Here is a 20,587-nt window from a genome sequence, read left to right as displayed (position 1 = left end):
AAAAATGCACGGGCCGGCTACTGTCTCTGTAGCTGAGCCACCTCCGCTGCCTCGTGCGGACAGAAGAGAAAATAGAGAAGAAAGAAAAAGAAGAGGGAGAGAAAGACGCGCGCCGCAACAACAGCTGTCGTCCACCACCGAAGCAGTGACGGGTGCAATGACGGCCCACAACAGTTAAAATTCGGGGCCAGGCTAGCCCCCGCCGCAAGCGGCGGTGACCCTTCTGAACAAGTCCCACTCTGTGACCCAGCAGCATCTACGGCGGCGCTGGCAATGTGGGTCCAAACCAATGAGGAATGGATAATAGTCGCCGACAGTCTAGCTCTCGATGCCACGAGGCAGGACGTGCACCGCACCACTATTTGAGGTCTGGAGAGGAAGGCGGTGAAATGGGTGATCCCAACGTCGTGTTCCTGTGCCTTTAGCCAAGGGTTAAAAAAAAAAATTAAACATCTGAGGAGAAACCAGAGAAACCAAAGAAACCACTTGCATACAGCTGCCAGCCATCTGGCGTACCACAGAGAATTTTTGTAATTAAAGGAGGGTATCCAAACATTATGTTTGGCGGCTGCCAACGCCTCTCCTTTTATGTGGGAGGGAAGTATTAGAATTATCCTGCCATCACATTTGAAATCGCGGTACCCTTAGGCCACGCAGGCACGTTCATACGGCTTGGTTAGAGCGGGACTTTATATGTGTGCTGGTAGCCTATGCTATCGCGTCACTCCTAAAGGCGGAGCTTAAGTTCTTCCATAATTTTCTTGCTTAGGGCTGTGGCCTTTTCTAGAAAAGCTCGCCGGTATGAGTAAAATGTCACGATCACCCAGATGTCACTACCACTCCCCGTTCCGACGTTTGCCCTAATCAGGTGACTCGAGGTCAGGGAGATAGCGACACTTTCGATAAAGATCCGCAAACACTGAATACGGGCCCTGGAGAGGGAATTTTTGTTTTATTTAGTACTTTTATTTAGTTTTTGCATGAAAACCGAAAAGTAATTTGAAAGTAAGCGAAATGCCCAGCAGAAGTAATTGTAATTTATTACTGTTTGGAGCATTGATTAGTAATGACATTTAATTACATTTTTTGAATTTTGAGCAAAGTAATTAGTAAGGAACCTAATTACTTTTTAAAGGTAATTTTGCCATGTATGCTGCACACCTCATTAAATTCATATTTTTCCAAAATCACACCCCTTCTCCCACAGCCCGACTCTTGCGATCAATTGTGACTGGGACCGGACAACTTCCGGCTTCAAAATTCTATCTCGTGAGCCCTAACAGCAGATGAGAAGTGCATTTATTCATCACCATTCGCAGGCACAGTCAGCTGTTTCTGAAAAAAAAAAAAAGAAATTCCGAAATAACGCCGGAGACAGCGCAGCGAACGCATATGCAGAGTGCGATAACCAATGGACATGCGCTCAGGGATCTACGAAACGTCGACGCGTACTTCGACCAGCACGCTTCTCGCACAAGGCAGCGGCGACAATGCGTCGGTGGCAACCTGATACAAAGGAAGTCGGGAGGAGGGTACCGGTGTACCGACATTCGTGTTGGTCGGCCAGAGTCACGCGCTTGCTTCGATGGCCGACAGACAACCTGGATGATGTCGTATACGATGAGGTGAGATCGTCCGACGGTGCACTCGCACGTAGCTGAAGTTTGACTTGAAGATCGGACACGGCTTCATGAAAGGTGGGTTTTGTTTTCTTTCTTTTAATGGCCGAAGGCAACAGCGACGATCTAACGATGCTGCAGAATTTCATCGCGTCGCCTATAAAAGAGACATTTTATTTATTTATTTCGATGACCTACACTGTCGTATAATACACTATCGCACACTACACTCAGTACGCTATAGAACGAACTGGAGGCTATTGTATTCAGGAACCTGATCAGCTAGGATTTTGCTATCAGTGTTGCCTGTCGGTCAATGAGTGGTCCTCTGCTCTAGCAGTCGTTAATGCCACTTAGAAAGTCTTTCCAGCTCTATGAAATAGCGTCAGAAAGAAAACTTACTTCGTCTATGATTTCCATAGATGCCATAATATATTGGTGGTCTTTTGAATTACATTAAGACATGCTTTAGTTAGCGTTTTTTATAATTGTGATGCATACGCTGCCAGGGTAAGCTGCAAGAAGTGCACATGCAACACGGCTATGTTAATATGTACCAGCAAAAGAACTGCTTGGCGCCTTTATTCATGAAGCAAGTGGAGGACATTCCGATATTCCAGTGCTATTATTATCCCGAGCCTAATTACATGCTTGTCGAATCAATAAATAAAAAAAATCGCTGAATATATAAACATTAGGCTCGGGTTTACAAAATGCCATAGAAGTATAATACATCTCCACGGTACCTCATAGTGCCAGTTAAGCACCAAACGAAAGCAAAAGCTGACTTTTTGACATAATACATCTCTGTTTTACTTTCGCATATCGTTTGAAATTTTAAATGAGCCTTTTTTCACAAGTGCCGGAAAAATGGCTTCCTGCCGCCAGTATGAGTAGGAGAAGTGGATGAAGTTTTTGTTTGAACTGATGTTTTTGACCTGCAAGGAAGATGAAGACTAGTGTTGTCCTCCTTCGTTGCGGTTTTTTCGTCTCTCCAGCAACCATCCGGGCCCAAAATTGACTCGACTTATGTCCTTCCGTCTTCCGTTCAGAGTTGAGTAGGTGAGACGTGTGCTACATTTGCGCCCGCGTTCTTTTACGCGCAAGTTGGTGGCATTTAAAGGAAGCGCGCGTTGGTCGCGAAGCAAGCCGGGGACTAAACAAAATGTTGTGCATTTTCTGCTTTACCACGTACATGGTAACGAGCCTTGTGAACTTTCAGGTAACAGGATAGCTATGCGTGAGTGAATCACCGTCGGGCCTATCGCTTATTTTGGTGCGCAGGAAAATATCAGATCAATTTAAATTTACGGTTTCGTCATGGGGTCGCTCGATGTACAGTTAGTTACTCGAGTTCACCATCGCTAGTGCGATTGGACGACTGCTGGCATTATTGTCGTGCATGCACGCGCATCTCATTATATGACAAATCCTTTAGTCAAAAGAGGTGCCTATACATGCGGAGAAAGGGTTTAGAAGGAATGATACCCTCTACCTTGGCTGCTGGAACAGCCTATAGTTCATGTATTTAAATCTAGTGTTTAGAACCTCCGTTCGGTTGGAATGTGCAGGTACCTCTGTGCCTATTAATTGAGGAAGTATACCCATTTTAGTGTTATTGTGCTGCGAACCACTCAATTTTTGCAATGGCCTAATTTCCTCCTGGAGCACGAAGAGCTGGGAAGTTTGTTTAGATTTCCTACGGTATAGCGGCGTGAAAGGCGCCACACCAAGAAAGGAGGAGGGCAACACAAAGCTGACTATCAACTGAGTCCTTTATACTAAAAGTGCTGTATTTATGGGCCAGGTAAAACGAACATACACTGCGAACATTTCAGATGTCATAAAGGGGACGATAATATGGGTGAACAGACACACCTCGACATTTGCATATGCCCTGATCCTTTATAAAAGACACAATTAAGAAGCATGGCTAAACGTACACTCGGAGATAATCAGTCATGGCTTACAATAATGATTACAGAAAAACAATCTCATCTTTATGTATTTTTAGTGAAAGGATTGCTACGCATGCCTTCCCGTACTCTAATACAAAGGTGCTTCAACCATGAGACACTTAAATCGCTTTCTGTGTGCTATCCTCGTACTCTTGAAATTTGGTTACGAACCATTGCAGTCTAGATGTTGAAGAGCTAAGTCAGAGCTGAGCGGATAACCATAGGCTAATTTAGAGAAAGTTTGTGAATGTAATTTTCCCGCATCTGCTAAAGACCTTTGCAACAGGACCCCTTTGGTATTACCATATTGCTCGCTAAGCTGCTGTGTGCGTCTGACATCAGCACGGCGGAAGTGGCAGAGGAACCCGTTTTCAACAGCCCCGAAAGGAGGCATTTCCACATCCCCCTCGCACGATGCAAAGGTCTATAAGTGTCCTATAACGATCAATATGTTAGGAGATCCTTCCTCGTCAGGCTTGTAGGTTTCCGTAAATAAAAAAAAAAGCACCTAATTGACTTTCTGTGACAGCCTTAATTACTTGTTGTGAGTGCAGGACAATCTTCAGAAGCAAAATTTTTCTATGCATTGGAAGACTCGTCTATTTCTGTCACTGTTCATAAAAGTATCTTGCGAGTGGCCTCAATCCTATTTTAAAACGAAGCCCATTGGTCTCATATATACACATTTAACTACTCGAGGCGAGTGCGAGAAAAAACAACAACTTTAAAACAGAAATTTTGGTACCCATGAGAACCTTAACTAGAGTATTCCCGTCAACATCTGCACACCTATACAGTAAAAAATCTCGCAGTTGTCTCATAATTAAAGCTGTTCCAGAAGGCTACAAACTTGTTCAGGCGTGTGCTCACACAAGGCACTATCTGAGCAATGTTTGTAAAGCACAACTTACCACAGGACAGATGAATTTGATACAATACCCACTCGTTGTGAGTTCCAGTGCTGCTTTGTATTGTCTCTTTCATGTTCGGTCGTGCTTCGCACGTTACAGTTAGGCTAAATTTCCCCGTCACGAGTGGTACACGTCTCGCAAAAAAAGAAAAAAAAAAAGAAAATAGGGTCTTGCAAATAATTTTGGAGAAATGTCGTTTCGTACTCATACTGAATAAGAAAGGTGACTGTTCGCTTCTCACGGCTGGGTGTTGAAGGTGAAGTATATAGGGTACTCTGCCTAACGCGTTATCCTATTTTGCGCTCTTATTTTCTATGTATTTGCATCTCTGTGCCGCGCATCCCTTCTCTGCGTGAAACTTATAACATCAGCGACGAGAATGCCACCCGAATTATTGACAGCTTTTGCTATTCAGGTTCTTTATTCGTTCTGTGAACGAGGTCCAATTGAGCCCCTGCTGAGGCTCAGGAATTCGAGATGAATTCTAATTCCCGAAGAAAAAAAGAAGGCTGTGGTTTAGTTTCGGTCAAACCTAGTGCGAGGCGGGTTGAGCCTCTATATATACTCGAAATTTATGTCAGCGATCATGTGTCTCGCCACTCAGCTGCTCACGCATTAAGCTACTTCCCCCGTCAATTAACCTAATTGACCTTGACCATGACCTTTGGTGGGAACATAGCTACCCAAAGTGGCTGTGACTTAAGTTCCAACTTGACCTCAGCTGTTTGGAGGTCATCAGAAGCACACGGTGATCTTGGCTTTACCTCGCGTTGTGAAACTGTCGCTTCAAAAGAGTCGTTAACGGGCACCCTGCCTGAGCGTAGACCGGTGCACTGCCAGCTTAACGAGATAGAAAAAAAAAAATTAGAGTCTGATCAGACATTTTTCGTGATCATTCTGCGGGAACAGTTAGATTTATCCCAGATCGTTACTTCAATGCTTTAAATCTAATGAATGACATTACTGTAAGCCTGTGCATCACAAATGCGAAATAATTTTACTGGTGGGTGAAGGTTGGGTGTGAAGTCGGACTGGTGGATGACCCTTTTGGAGCGCAGCTGATTTTGGTAAAGCGTCTTACCATTTTATTTCGCCATCACTTTGTCGTTTTCCTGCTGTGTGGGTCTCTACTATGTGGAGGCGCTGCGAAAGGTGAGAGTAAGTTTATTAGCGTCGGGTGGACGATATATATGGACACATTGTGAAATGAAAACGGGGCCGTGTGACGTGCACTTCACACTTTTACTGTTCTCTTTCTCATCGTGCCAGCATGCACAAGTCGACGCAGCAGAGTGGCTCGGCCAGCGCCGACGAGTCCTTCTCGAGCACTTCATCAAGCACAAGCGACGATGACGGCGACCTCACGCCGGACCCTGCATTCATGTCCCGGCTGCCGCGCTTCGAGCACAAGGCCGTGGCCAAGCTGGTTACCGTGCAGCCCGGATGCCGGGACTTGGTACGGCCGGGCAGGAACTGCCACACTTACTCCAAAAGAGCCGGCTTCTCTCTGAGCAACGATGGGGACTCCTCAGTGGGCTCAGCGGCGAAGTCAAGGTGAGCTCTACGCACGTGAATCTGCACCACGAAAAACAGCACAGATACTGTACGACACGAAAGTTTTCTTTTCTTAACGCGATGCTCACTTTTTTAAGATCTTTGCAGAGGTAACTTTTCAGATGCTTATGTGTCATATAGTTTTCAAGTCCTCAAAAAGGCCCCGACTTCCGCCAGAGCATAATGAATTGAAACACTCGCCTTCCAGAGTTCTGTTGTAAAAATGTGAATTTGAGTTACACGACACCACTAGGGAACTCAGTGCCTGCGCTCATTGCGCCAAACATTTCCGCCTTTATCAGTACGTGATCATTGTCCAGCATTCAATATTGGGACAATTTCTGATATCTTCGGTGCACGCCGTTAACTCTATCTAGCTTTCCAGTGAATAACGTAAAACTGCGCTTAGGACACGTAATAGGCGCCTCGTGTAGCGATACAGCTTTTAACCGGAGAAGCGCAACTGCATATTCCGGCGTATATTAGACATCTGTCATATTCATACGCTCAATTAAATTTGCCCTAAGACGCTAACCTCAAGGGAGAACACAACTGGCTGCATCTAATTTCATTAGGTTAGGTTCCATCCCTTTCGTTAGGTTCCATCCCTTCCACTAGCCTTTATTCGTGTGTCATGTATAAAGAATGCTTAGGTGACGTCACAAGCGCTATTTGGTCCAGCGTGTAGCTTCAGCTTTGCATGCCGGAACAGCTAGGAGGCGATAGTACTACCCCTGACAACAAAATGAAAGCAGCTGTGTCGTCAGCAATTACTCCCTATAGCAGCAAACAGCTTCTTGTTGAACGTAGTAGGCCCCGCCGACCCATGATTCAGCACGTCATAAATGTTGAAAGTACAGTCATTCGCTCTAAATGAAAACATTAGCTGGGGTTTACCTTCTTCTTCTTTTTCTTCTTCCTCTTCTACTTTTCCTCTTTCTTTTTCTTTCTCTTTTGCTTCTCTTTTTTTCTTCTCTTTTTTTTCTTCTTCTTTTCTAAAGGTCAAAGGTCAAACGTGGCTACCGGCCGGGTTTACGCGACGGGCTGAAACCTCGCTTAGTGTTGCTTACGCAATAAAATCTGTGTCGCTTTCTTCGCCTCATCGATCACCGCAGGTTGTGTTCACATTGCTAACGCCAGTCTGCTTCATGAGTGTATTGTCGCTGCCTTCAATTTCTTGCCCCAAAACTTCAGCAATCGTTTTCACTTTTCAATGCGCGAGTGTTGAAGTCTCCGTCTCCAAAAATTCCGGCATCGGCATGTGAGCGAAAATTCAGCAGAATGCTACCCTCAGGTGGTAGAATTGGCAAGTGACTATCGAGTTCTGCAGCGTCACGAAGTTAGCAGGAGCCACCAATTCGGACTACTTTTATGAGATGCTGCGGTAGGAGGGGGTCGAACCTTTCTGGGCCCTTGGGTCCCTAGTCTAACACGCTACTCCTAGAGCACGCAGGCAAGTTCGTACGGATCTGGCTTAAAGCGGGGCCTTAATATGTCTATGCTTGGTTGTCGCTTGCATAATGTGGTAGCTCACACTGCATGCTAATGAGCATGTGGGAGGTAATAGAGGTACACAGTGAGATAGTTGTGACTAAGCGAGAAGCAAATAAGTCATTGTACGCGAACGAAGACTATCTAGGGGAGCTGCATGCGGGGCCATTAACCCTGTCGCCTCATATACTTAAAGGAGGGGCTCAAGGATCTTTCCAGTTTCTTTAAAAAATTGACTCACTGTGAGTGTTGACGAATTAGAGGCAAATTCAACTTGTTTGCAATCACACGGGGTCAGTTTAAGATTTCTGGTCATCATCGTGACCATCGGCAGTATGTTGAGTTGTCTGTGCGATAAAGGCTCCTCTCTTCTGTCTCCATCAACAGCTCAGCCTGCCTCGTATCAAGTGCACCCACCCTACCGCAAATCAAATCAAATCAAACCGAATTACATTTCCTTCCCACTTATAATTAAATGTATGTATAAATGGGCTGTGGAAATAAAAGAAAATGCCGACCAACATATGAAGCCCCGCTCTAACCAAGCCGTAGGAACGTGCCTGCGAGGCAAGGCACACAAACTGACCAGCAAAATACGTAAACGGGCATCAAGATAATGCCGAACGATAATAGTTTTACGTTGTATTTGAGCTAGATTTTGTAGACTAGGTTTACGTTTATGCTTCTCAAATTTAAGTTTAGTGGTTAGTCGTAATATATATATATATATATATATATATATATATATATATATATATATATATATATATATATATATATATATATATATATATATATATATATATAGGTGAAAAGTTTTATAATATTTAGACTAAATGTAGAGATTTCTACTAGAAGATCCATATTTTGGATTATATATTTATAAAACGTACTTCAGCTGCTGTAAATAAGCACGCTCTGGGTTAGTGAAAAGGAGTAAGGAGCTTTTCCCCGCAGCGGCTTACGGTTATTAAGACTTGAATAAAAGAGAGTGTTGCATAGAATTTTGTCCCGTCTGCGAACAAGATACATAATTCTGCCTATTATACCTATTACTTTCGCTGGCTTCCTTGCTAAATAAATGATGTGTTAAGCCCAGGTCTTATTGACTGATACTTGAGATGCTACACATTCTCTATAGTTTGTGCAGTGAACACAATATTGTCATGTGGAAGGCATAGTTTTTATTTTTGGTCTATAGAAATTGCGACTTTATTTTTATTTCCATTTATACGCGTGGCATTCAAGAGCAATGTATTTCAGTATTGTAATAGTGCATTTAGATGATTGAGATTGTATGTACGATCTCAGTTCCGGCAAAAAAAGTATATTTGTGTCTTCTGCATTTATTGCGAGTTTTGCGTCAAGTTTAAAATTTCAAAAGTAATATATGTATTATTTAAACAGTAGACGTCATCATATGCTTCCTTGCATTACACTGCAATGCAATGTTTTTACGTCTGAACATACAATATTTATATCAATTAGTTGTGTCCTGTGTGATAGGTAAGGTTTCTATAACATGATTGCTTACCCAGGAATGCCATAGAGCTTATGTTTTTGCAAAATTATTGTGATTTATTAAGTTGAAGTTCTTGTAAAAGTTTACGAGCAAGTCATTCACAATGCATTTGCACGCAATATGTGAGGACATTTTAAAATATTTTCTTTTCGCCCTATTCTCTACCATCCTGCATTGCATTTATCTTCCCTTAGCGTCCTCTTCATTTATTTTACAGTATATTCCTGTCTGTGCCTACTCGAAATAACTTAATATGTTTTTGCACCTAATTGAAATTTTGAACCTAATTTTATCATTTTGGGCGAATCCTGCCGAACTCGCAAAAGGCAAAATGTTACCGCTTACTATGGAGCAGTAATGCGCAAAAAAGGCTGTTCTATAAATCGACTAAAATATATTATTAAAGGAGTGCAAGTTTTCCTGTCGTCAGTGCATCGCCTGTCGCGATCCATCAGTGGCAAGTGTATAGATACCTCTTACTTTTTTTAGGCATCAGTAAATCGCCGTCTTCAATATGCATTTCATGCAAAGCAGCGATGCAAGCCACAATTCGTGCGTACTTACTCCATACCTGCCACAGCGTATCGGCTCCACACAAGATCTTTACCCTTTGAGTGAAGGATGCATTGTATAGAGCTTTGCCGTGCCAAGTCTGTGAACTAGCTTATATTCAGTAAACCTTGTTCCTACTCCAACGCCCGTCCTACTCGCTCGGCGTTCCACTTCTTGAACCTGCTTTGTAGAAGAGGGAAGAAGTGGGACAAGAGGTTACTGCTCTGGTCCACGAAGTTGAATGCTATTAAAATATTACTAAACTGCAGCTTTAACAACACCAGTTCGCGAAATATCGAGGTCACGAAAAACAAATTGTACAGTCTTGATTTCAGCTTCAGTACAGCCCTCGTTTATCTCAAGCTTCAGCAGTAAAAGAAATATAGGGTACAGATTATCCAAGGCAGAGAACACACTTTTTACTCGCTGTGAACAGGTCCTGGAAGCACGTTTCTAGGAACGTGGACGTGGCTACCCTATCGCGGCTACTGGACAGTTCCGAGACGGAGGTGCTGTTCGCTCTCGTCCTCATGGGGCACAACCTGGATGCTCTGCTGGAGAACGCCGCGCTCGACTGCGCTGCGCTCAACATGGTGCTCGCCCTACTCGTCAAGGCATGCATGTGCCGCCAGGCTGAGCATCTCAGGCTCCTGCTCGGTATGGTGGCGGCCAACGACAGGTTCCTGCGCAACGTCGAGCAGCAGCTCGTGTGCAGGTACGGAGCGCTGGGCGCCCATCTCCATTATCCATCCTTGTCATGCTGCTGCCATCTTTTGGTGACCGCGTCACTGACGAAAGCGTCGCATCACTGCCGAGCAAACGGCGCGATGAAACAGAACGCGTTTTCAGCTCTGCATATACACACATGCATAAACCATGGAGCATACAACACTCCCAGAAACAGAGCGTAACCAGATAGTACGAAAATAACAGATAAGTCCGATGTACCTTTAATATTTGAAAATGAACCACAATATATTTCAGCATTATAAGCGCGGGTAAATCGCCTATTGAATCTAGCAAACCTTGCCGAGGAGAAACAGTAACTAAGCCGCAGTGAAAGACATTATAAAATGCATCTGGACTTTTCAGGGATGTTTTATGGGACTCACGGTATCCCGGGAAAGTGACGGGGACGTACAAGTGCCTCAGTAAGCCGCCGCGTCTCCACGCCACTGCAAGGAACAGAGATGTTACATATCTCGATGCTTTATGTGTGTCAGTGAAACAACGATGCAGCCGGGTGTACTAGTTTCTTTGTGTCGTAAAGAGACAGAAGAATGCAGTTCAGAAACAATTAGTAATCGGCAAGTAAGACGATTGATCATGTGCTTTAGAGTTTTCATCGGGGCGCATATGAAATTGACGTTATCCAAGAAAATGACCAAAAGCGTATCTATGGCCATATATCTCTAAGATTAAAAGTGAAACATTTCAGGCTGGCCTTCTCACAGATGCCTGGTATATTTGCTTCCACGTTTACTCAAAAATACAAATTTTGGAATTTATTCATTTGTACGTATTTATTGCAGTGCCGTTCATAGCTATCGTGAGTGTGGGAGGCGTGGAGGGAAGAACAAGTGCTAGCTATGAAATACTAGACGAATGAAAGAAATCGAGCAGAAGAAGCGACATAAATTGAGCGATAGACTGGTGGCGATTGACTGATGGCTATGCGAGGCAAATTATTTTGGTGGTCGTTGCCCGCTAACAACCTTAATACGTTTTCATAATGGAAATGAACATTGTAAGCCATACAGCATTTCTGATTTTCGAATGTATCAAATGGCGACACTATATTTAAATCAATCAGCGCCAGCCATGTAAAGAGCAAGGCCAAGGTCAGGGCAAAGTCATGTTGACGTTGACCGAGCTGGTGTGAGGTAAAGGCTATTTTCAAGCCAACAGTGTGACGGAAGGAGGCAGCGGAAAAATTCTAGAGATTCAATATGCCGGCGACTTGACAGTTTTAGTTAATGTGCTTATTTTCGGCTAAGTTTTTTCCTCTGTTCCTGGCATGCTTTGCACGTTACGCCACAGCGCATGGCTGTATAGGGCAGCCATTGGGCAGAGGGGACTTCTCTTGGTTCACGGCTACATTTGTGAATTGGTTAGTGTTTGTCGTTTCTTTTACTATCGTTTCTTCTGTATGCTTCTCTTATCAAAACCTGTGAACTACAAACTTCCTCATGTTCTTCGTTGACAGGCGGCGGCTGCCCGTCTTCTGGGACCAGTTTGTCGTGCCCCTGGTAACAGTCGTGGAGAAGGCTGTGCAACTTCTTCCACGCGGGCTGAAGACAAACCTGTGCGGCGTGGCTGCCGCATTACTCGATCTTGTCAACAACAGCTTGCAGGACACGCAGCCCGTCGACGCTGATATCGTGGAGGTGGTCGAAAGTATCGGCACTCACTTAGCTGAAGCCAACAAGCCCGACACCCATCGTGTCGTCAGTAGAGGCCGAGATGCCTCGTTTCCTGGTGACGGAGACGGCGAAGAGAAGTCCTTCTCAGCACTGCCGGCCGAATTCATCCAGACTGCGAACCTTACCGAAGCAGCGGAACTCGACTCTGCTCCTACAAGCACTACAGCCGATTACCTTAGCCTCCAATACAGTCGCCTCAGGGAACTTTTCTTGGCACCGCTCAGGCGAATTTTGACCACGCTACAATCATACCCTGCGCCTGCTGACACCAGCAGCGTTGTTATATATACAAGGGTCAAAATAGGCCCTCCAATCTGCACGTTCAACGGGGTCGGCCACAAGGTAAACTTCTCAGTCGTTGACAGCAGAGGTTGCGAGTCGCGGTTGCTACCAGGGTCCATGGTATGTGTGAGTAATGATGGCTTTCAGACTATCTTTCTTGGCACGGTGATCTGGCGAAGTTTCAAGGACAGGCAAAGGGGACACATGGTTGCCTCTTTTCTCGAGCACAGGCGGCTGGAAGCCTTGGCGCCAGCGCGCGGCTTTGTCATGACTGAGTGCCCTCAGTTCTACGATGACTACGCGTCCGTTTTTGCTGTGATGAGAGAGTTTGAAACTGAACAGCTACAGATGCCTTTCAGGAAGTACATTATTGAAGGACGCTGTCATCCCATGTCGCCTGGCTACATGAACAACAACACGGTTTTTGACATGAAAGCATTGTTTCAGAAGAGCGTTTTCATACGCCCACAAAGGGACCGAGATTGGCCCGGCAGCGAAGAGAGCGTACTGGATCGCTACCAGTATGACGCCGTTCAAACTGCGGTTTCAAAAGCTGTGACACTTGTGGAGGGAATCCCTGGAACTGGAAAAACGTTTATGACCACTCGGCTCATATCCGTCATGCTAGACAACAGGGACGTTTTTCATGGAGGACCTGTTTTAGTTGTTTCTAAAGACGCAGAAAGCCTCAGCTCATTCATGACACAATTTGATGGAGTACTCGACGACGTTGAAGTAGTGACCGCAGAAAGTGACCTCTTTCAAATTGGCAGGAATTTGCTGTCATCTGATCCGAAGAATAAAACAGTGGAACCAACAGCTTTACGCCTATTGAGGCGGCATGTAGATGAACTTGAATACCTTAAGGCACGAGCGAGGTCCGAACAGGATAACCTGAGACGCACCCCATCCAGACTGCTGGGAGAGAGCGAACTCAAGTCCGTCATGAGCGAGACACATTACAAGAGCTTGTTTTTCACATTATTCACCGGGGCTGAAGACAAGCTTAGGGACTGGCTGCTGGCTGATAATGAAGACGTTGCCTCCAGATTCTCTTCAGAACAACATAGCTCTTTATCCGACGAGGAGGTATGCTACATTAGCGATGTATGGGCGCTTGACATGGAGAGCAGATACCGACTGTACGAATACTGGAGGGATGCGTACTACGATCGAAAATCTCAAGAGTGGACCAATCTTGTGGAGAGGTTTAAAGTTTTGCTGTCTCTGAAGAAAGAGGTGGAAGAAAAGCTGCAGTTGGAGGCACTTAGCACAGCGAAAATTGTGGGAACAACTATTGCATCTCTGCAAAAAGTATGGCGTTCTCTGAGGGATATCAGGCCACAGGTGATTATAGTCCAAGAGGGACGATCGATTCCAGAACCATTTATGTTTTCTGTCATTGCACTCAACCCGTACCACATTGTGCTTGTTAGTGACACCCGTAATATTTTCGATGTGCTGGAAAATTCAGATTCTCAGAGCTCATTGTTCGACCGTCTTGTGGAGCAAGGTGTAGCTTGTTGCCAGCTTCTAGGCCAGTACCAACTTAACCCCCAGACAGTGAGAATTCTGGAAGCATTTAAGACGAAGAAACTTTTTGAAAGGTACGAATTCCACAAAGAACATTCCAAAGTTCGGGGAGTATCGCTGGGTGTGCGGTTTGTAGATCATTGCCTTTGCTATGATAAGGACGTCATCATTGCATGCGCCGTAGAAGCAGAGTTTGTGGCATCACTGGCCAGATATCTACTCTTGCAGGGGTACCGCGCCTATCAGATCACTGTCTATGCACCAACCACAGATCAAGTCGAGCTCATTAAGTCAAACATGTGTGGCCTGGAAGAGGAGCCCCTTGTCACAACATTTGATAAAGCAAAAGGCTGCAAGAATGAAATTGTCCTTATGTCGTTCTCGTGTCCTAACACAACGTACGACATCGAGCTTTCCAGCAGGAACCACTACCAGGCTATCGCTTCATCCATGCTGGGTTTGTACTGCGTCGGCAACATGACCTACCTGGAGGAACACAGCAGGACTTGGAAGCAGGTTGCACCTGTCCTGCACTCTGAAGGCCTGGTGGGACCGTTGGAGCTTACGTGCCAGGTACACCCAGGTAAGAAGACTACTGTCTCGACAGCAAAAGATTTTGCCGCGATGCTCGACGGCGGCTGCAGTACACCTTGCGACGCCCACCTGCCCTGCGGACATCCATGTCCCAAAACCTGTCACTTGACGGACAGAGACCACCAAGAGATAGCTTGCACCAAGCCGTGCAAGAAGTTGCTCCCGTGCGATCATCCTTGCAAGGCTCTTTGCGGCGAACCCTGTCTGGCGCAGTGCGGTGTCATGGTGAATGCCTTGAGCCCTTGCGACCACGTCGTTAGGGTTCCCTGTTCTGCAGTGCTTAACGCGCATGAGGTGCGTTCCCAGTGCACAGAAATGTGTGGCAAAAAGATATGCCGAGGCGTGCGCTGTGAAAGAACGTGTCGCGACTGCTTTCTTGAGGGCACTCACCTTAGTGATGATGTCTATTTCGAAGAAGAGCCTTCCACTTGTTCGAGCTGCCGAGTCATGTAATGCTCTTGTGGAAAGTTTTTCTCCTGATATGTGGCTCTGTACATACCTTTGTGGCGTCTTTGCAACAATTTTGTTTTGTTCGTTTTGTAAAGGAGGAATCGAAGGACAAAAATGCATGTAGAAATAAGGCCGGTATTCTGCGGCGTGGTCTGGCCCGTATTACGATTGCGTCCAAAATAAACCAAGATACGATAACTACCCTGCGTGCAAGTTATGCGTATGAAAGCTCCGCACCTTTTTTGACACTCGCTTGATTCCCCATACCGAGGTTATAATTTGTCCGGTAAATATTTTAAGGGTACCTAGTTGAGATTTTTAAACTATCGGGGTACAAACGCCGGTGAAAGGTGGCGACATCGGGAAGGACATAAACGGAAGAATTGATAGCGTTACAGTAAAATTTCCTCCTAGCCGGCAAACAAACTTTAACCCTATATGGGGCCGTACAATAAAAATAATCATTAAAATTTTATCTCCATCGCACTGCGCACAAATAGGCACTTACACGAATGTAAAAGAATTGAATCTTTTATTTAAAAAATAGAAATAGGTGCGTTACCGTTTGGTAACATGCCGCGTGATAGAGGTTACTTTTCCGTTGTGTGGAAGGCATATAAGCAGCCCATTTCTTGACTAAAGCAATGATGCAAGCTTTTCCATACTGAGGATATGTCCTGGCAGTGCTTCTGATCCCTTGAAATCAACAGTTCTTGTTTGGTAGTTCTTGCTCTTCAGGCTACCTTTTGGTTTCCTTTTCTACCTGCCAAAATGAGATACGGCAGTTGCACGCCACCGCTGTATGGCACATGTATCACAGAATTGGTAGGCTGACAGTAGTTGTTCGAAGGCGCAGCTGGTGCTGAATGATCCAGTGGATCGCTGACTTCGGGGTCTGAGGCCTCAGGTTCCGAATTCATGTCAGAAAAAAGCGTTCCTGCAAAGGGCACATCTAAAAAAAAAAGAAAAAAAAAGAAAAGAAAAAAGACAAAAGAGCGCAGAGAAGTGGTACAAAATACTTAAACATCCCAACAGACCACTGCACACAAAAACAAAATATAATAATCGCAATGAGGTAAATCGTCCCACAAAGCATACAAACATACAGTCAGGGTCGTCGTCGCCACTGAGTTCAGTCTTTACTACCACTCGGTATGCATCTGACGCGTACCGATGAATGCTTATAAAAATCCGGCATCCACCTAAAAAAGAAGAAAAAAAGCTCTAATGCATGAATAGAATCGGAGAAAGTTGAATAGGAATACACGAATAAAAGCCTATGCAGAACCTAACGCGCCATGCTACTCTCTGATTACGTACATGATTTTGAGCACCTTATTCTCGCCTGAGAAGCTACGTTCTTGAAAAAGTCCCCACGTGCATTTTTTTTTTATTGCGTCGGCATGCAACAAATACGTTTATAGCTTATAGGGAGCCACCGACTGATAAAAAATCACAAAGCCCATTAGGAAAAGACGGGCAAGTATTGTGTATTTTTGCACCATGTTACCATACGGTCACGAACGTAAAATTCAGTGTAACGAGTTCGTGATAAATGGGGAAACTTTTAACTGAGGCGCAGACATCTATCGCTTATTGATACATTTGTGCACCATTTTAGCATTCCCAAGATAAGAGCATGCATTTATATAAAAATAAAAGGAAAACTTACCGTAAATAACGGAAGGATGCGTGCTGCGACCTCGACGGAAAGTTCTAGTCGCGGCACCCGTCGCGGAGAAAATGAGAACTAGGAGCATCGAGAAACCCTCCCTAATAACTTAACTATACCGAAGGAAGTTTCCCTTAGAAGGATAAGGGCTGGGGCGGCCCCTACCCCGTCGGTCACGTGTCGATGGAACTTCCAAGACATACGACTGACCACCTGCCCGAAATGTTCTACAGCGGCTGCAGAGGTGGATGTTCGCCACTTCCTATGAACTTGAGCAGGGACGAGGGCGTCAAGGACGCGGATTCCCTAGGAAGTAGGACTGTCGGCGACGAGGGAAGAGGATTTCTCCAAGTGGCATACGGACAACACTAAAAGCAAAAGGCTTCTCCAGCTCCAGTTTCTGGCAGAAAACGATTTGCATGGCTTTCTATATTATGTCTTATGGCAAGTTAGCGAAGAAAAAAAAAAAGTGTGTTATCAAATAATCGCTTGGCGCGTTAGTGAACAGATACAAGTGCTTGAGTCTCGGTGGTCGGGTAATGTGCGGTACGTTACCAATTGATAACTTGGCCCCATAGAGGGTTAAAAGTTCAGGACTTTCCCGTTACAAATATGCCTTAACAGCACTTAAGTTGAGGGTATCTGTACCTTTGTCGTTTTCCAAATATGTGCATTCTAGCGGGGAATTGATATCTGAAGCAGGTGCTTTCAAAGCTTATGAAAAAAGGCTAAGGTCCTGGCCCGCTTGTATTGAACAAATAGACGGTCTAGTTTCCAAGCCAGCCCTATTCGCAGTTCATTCTAGTAAAGTCAAAGCAGCTGGCTCAATCTTTGGTGTCCACCTCAACCGAGCCGCGAGGGAAAAGGTGCAGCCGCCGCCGACAGGCGTCGAAATGCAAGAACTTAAGTTGTTATCCATCGCAACTGCATTTCACATAGATCTCGCCAAGACAAATCGTTTGATACCACCCGCATGTGTCTACGACCAGTGGTTCGCCAGATATGCGCCCCGTCCACCAACAAAATGAGAGGATTTTAGAATTCTGGGCCAGCAGAAACAATGTCGAAAAGCGCGCTAAAATGACGCTTAGCCACAGTAAAATATATTGTGCGTAGTTGTGTAGAAAGGAAAAGTTTAAATATACCTTTTTTAAATATAGTGCTTGATATTTATGTTAAGAGTTTTCTACATTTGTTATTGGAAAATTTTGCCGATGCCGCACGTGTCTCACCGACAGAAATCGCAGGCGCCGCATTCTGAAAGGACTGTTGCGATTGGTGCCGCAACGACTCTGCGACTGGGGCGAAATTTTTCGTGCGCGTCGCATCATGTGAAACGGCCTTAAGACAATGCAGTTTAACACAAAATTCAGTTTTGTTGTAAAATCATACTGAAGTGAGAAGTTGGCGAGATTTTGGTGCTTTTGTAATAGAGAACTGGGAGAGAGAGAAATTGTACCTGGCTTCAACATTGCATTTTTTTTTCAATATTTGCCTCTCAAGTGCCGACATATAAATGCACGTTTTCTTGGACAGCCCTTGGGCGCCGAAGTTAGTCTCTGCATTAGGCTGTGCATGCGGTTGGGCAATGCCAACATCTCTCAGGTTGATTGGCCTGGTTTGTGGGGTTTAACGTCCCAAAGCAACTCAGGCTATGAGAGACGCCGTAGTGGAGGACTCCGGAAATTTCGACCATCTGGGGTTCTTTAACGTGCACTGACATCGCACAGCACACGGGCGCCTTGCTTTGAGGATGCAGGAGCAAGGTACAGGGAAGTCGATAGTGTATTGCCTCTATGTGGAATCATTTGATATCAAAGTCATTTACGTACCCGCGGAAAGGAAAGAATTGTATTTCAGTTTACCATGGCACACAGAAACTACAAGTTCGCTTTCCTTCTTGTGAAGGGAATGTTTATATCGCTCTCAGAGGCAATTTTGCAAAGAACATGTATGCCAGGAGTGTTCATAGGGAATACAACTGAGCCTGGAAGATGTTCCCGTAAAAAGTGCAGTTGATGCAAGGATGGGAGCTGAACGTGCTGAAGGCCTCCATGAAGTTGCTCATGTCACTTGGCCGCACCTGCGGGAAAGAAGGAAACACGCCTCGTTCAGAAAGTTCCTAAAGCTCTGCAGGAGCAATGTGTACCGTCACGTCACTACAGGACCTGAGCAGGGAAGGATCATGCTTTCGCCGGCCGACCTACTATATATAAAAAGCTAATGTCTCCATTTCTCGGGATTTCGAGTGACAGGTACCTAATGAGTACCCGCCGGGGTAGCTCAGTTGTTAGCGCACTTGAACCCGGCGAGCACGCCGATAAGTACCAGCCGCTGCGCGCGCGTTTCGATGGTGCCCGCGTATACGCGTATAGTGAGATGTCGGTCGATTCCGGTGGTGCTGTGAGGAATGTAAATGTAAATTTGGTTTATAGGAAAGGGAAAGGCGCTGTATTTATCACACTTCTCGGTGGTTACCTGGGTGAATGAAGAAAGAGGGAAAGAGGTACCGTACGCAGTGGAGGGCTGAGGATTACAATTCCGACAACCTGAGAATCTTTAACGTGCACTGACATCACACAGCAGAGGGAAGCCTTTGTCGTTGGTTGGTTGGTTTGTGGGGTTTAACGTCCCAAAGCAACTCAGGCTATGAGAGACGCCATAGTGGAGGACTCCGGAAATTTCGACCACCTGGGTTTTTTTAATGCGCACTGACATCGCACAGCACACGGGCGCCTTGCTTTTCGCCTCCATAGAAAAGCGGGCACCGCGGCCGGGATTCGATCCCGCACCCTACAGAAGTCGAGCGCCCTAACCACTGCACCATCGCGGCAGAGTCCAAACCCAACGCAACCAAGGCAAACAAATTAATCGATGTGGGATTACGTGGGGTGCAAAGCGTATGTACGTGAACGAGTATCGGCAAATTAAGATGCGGACGGGAGCCATCAATGCTATCGCGTCATCATGCCCTTGAAGGCGGAGCCTAAGTGTCCCCTTACATTTAATTTTTCATGATTATCAAAGCACGTGGCAATGAGAGAAAAGCAATACTCCGCGCTGCTCGCGAGAACACGATACGACAGTGTATTCTCTTCGCTAATTCATTCCGTGGAAATGCAAAAATTGACGTGCTGTTATTGAGTGAAGCTTGGAGACGCGTGGGCGTTGATCACTTGAGAGAACGTTGATCGTGCCACGCCACAAGGTTCGCGGGAGGACGGCTAGAATTCCCTTGTCGCAACGCCGCCTCTCACTATACACGTCGTTATAAGAGGGCGTTCTGTCATAACCACTTTAATTAAACACGCACACAAAAACGAACTGTTTCTTGTCGGGGCACTTGAGTGTAAAAACGCTGGCATGGACATCAGACAGAAATGATCTTGTATGCGCCGGCCTTCGAGATCAATGCATTTTTAACGGTATCTGTTCCCTTAAAGGTATGCGCGAGAAACAGAAGTGGACTGGTCCTCTTGTAGGTGTTACACCACCGATACTTCATGTCGCCAAGAGCTGAAGCAAGAGAACTCGGTACTCACGGGTGTCCTGAGTGTGCAGTTGAAGTACTGGCAGCCGCCCCACGAGGCGTCCGACTCTGCCGGAAGTGCGGCGAAGACCAAGACGGCAGCCAGCAGTGCGCAAGCCATGGTAGCCTTCATTCTCCAGACCGCAGAGCCCGACTGTAGAAAGGAAGACACGCATGACACAATCGCTCATGTAATCCTGTACGTAGTTGCTTGCGCGATTCCATATTAAGGTTACTTTGTGTTAAGGGTAATTAGGCAGAAACAAAGGAAGCGTTGCAGCGAGAGTACACAGTGGACGTACCAAGAGTGTTAGGCTTAGCTCGTAGTGCAGGATCATTTCGGACACATCACGCAAAACTCACCTACACAACTTACTGACTAGATGTGCGTTGCACAGAACAAAAAAACAAAAAAAAATAACATCAATGAGACCCTTCCATGCATGCGTGGGGCACAAAGGAAGCGCACAGCGGAGGCTCTCTGAGCTCGCGCGTCG

The 20,587-nt window shown here is 45.6% G+C and overlaps 1 protein-coding gene across 1 annotated transcript; it reads left to right on the top strand.

The window, feature by feature from the left end:
* Window positions 1-5,758: 5,758 nt before the first annotated feature.
* Window positions 5,759-16,645, top strand: LOC146185775 (NFX1-type zinc finger-containing protein 1-like). The gene is made up of 3 exons (XM_084606698.1): window positions 5,759-6,042; window positions 10,044-10,322; window positions 11,814-16,645. Exons 1-3 carry the CDS (start codon window positions 5,759-5,761, stop codon window positions 14,890-14,892), a joined length of 3,642 nt encoding a protein of 1,213 aa, XP_084462824.1. The 3' UTR covers window positions 14,893-16,645.
* Window positions 16,646-20,587: the final 3,942 nt, after the last annotated feature.

This window comes from Amblyomma maculatum, chromosome 6 (genome assembly GCF_055883805.1).
Source record: "Amblyomma maculatum isolate TAMU_Amacu chromosome 6, ASM5588380v1, whole genome shotgun sequence".
Lineage (NCBI taxonomy): Eukaryota > Metazoa > Arthropoda > Arachnida > Ixodida > Ixodidae > Amblyomma > Amblyomma maculatum.
Note: the sequence above shows the minus strand (reverse complement) of the source record. Positions and strands in the feature narration are given on the sequence as shown.

Bases quoted from the DNA above. Each gene is read 5' to 3' on its own strand.
- LOC146185775 (XM_084606698.1), top strand. From the start codon at position 5,759: ATGCACAAGTCGACGCAGCAGAGTGGCTCGGCCAGCGCCGACGAGTCC. The intron at 6,043-10,043 runs GTGAGCTCTACG...CGCTGTGAACAG, and splicing joins GGCTCAGCGGCGAAGTCAAG to GTCCTGGAAGCACGTTTCTA. The intron at 10,323-11,813 runs GTACGGAGCGCT...CTTCGTTGACAG, and splicing joins GAGCAGCAGCTCGTGTGCAG to GCGGCGGCTGCCCGTCTTCT.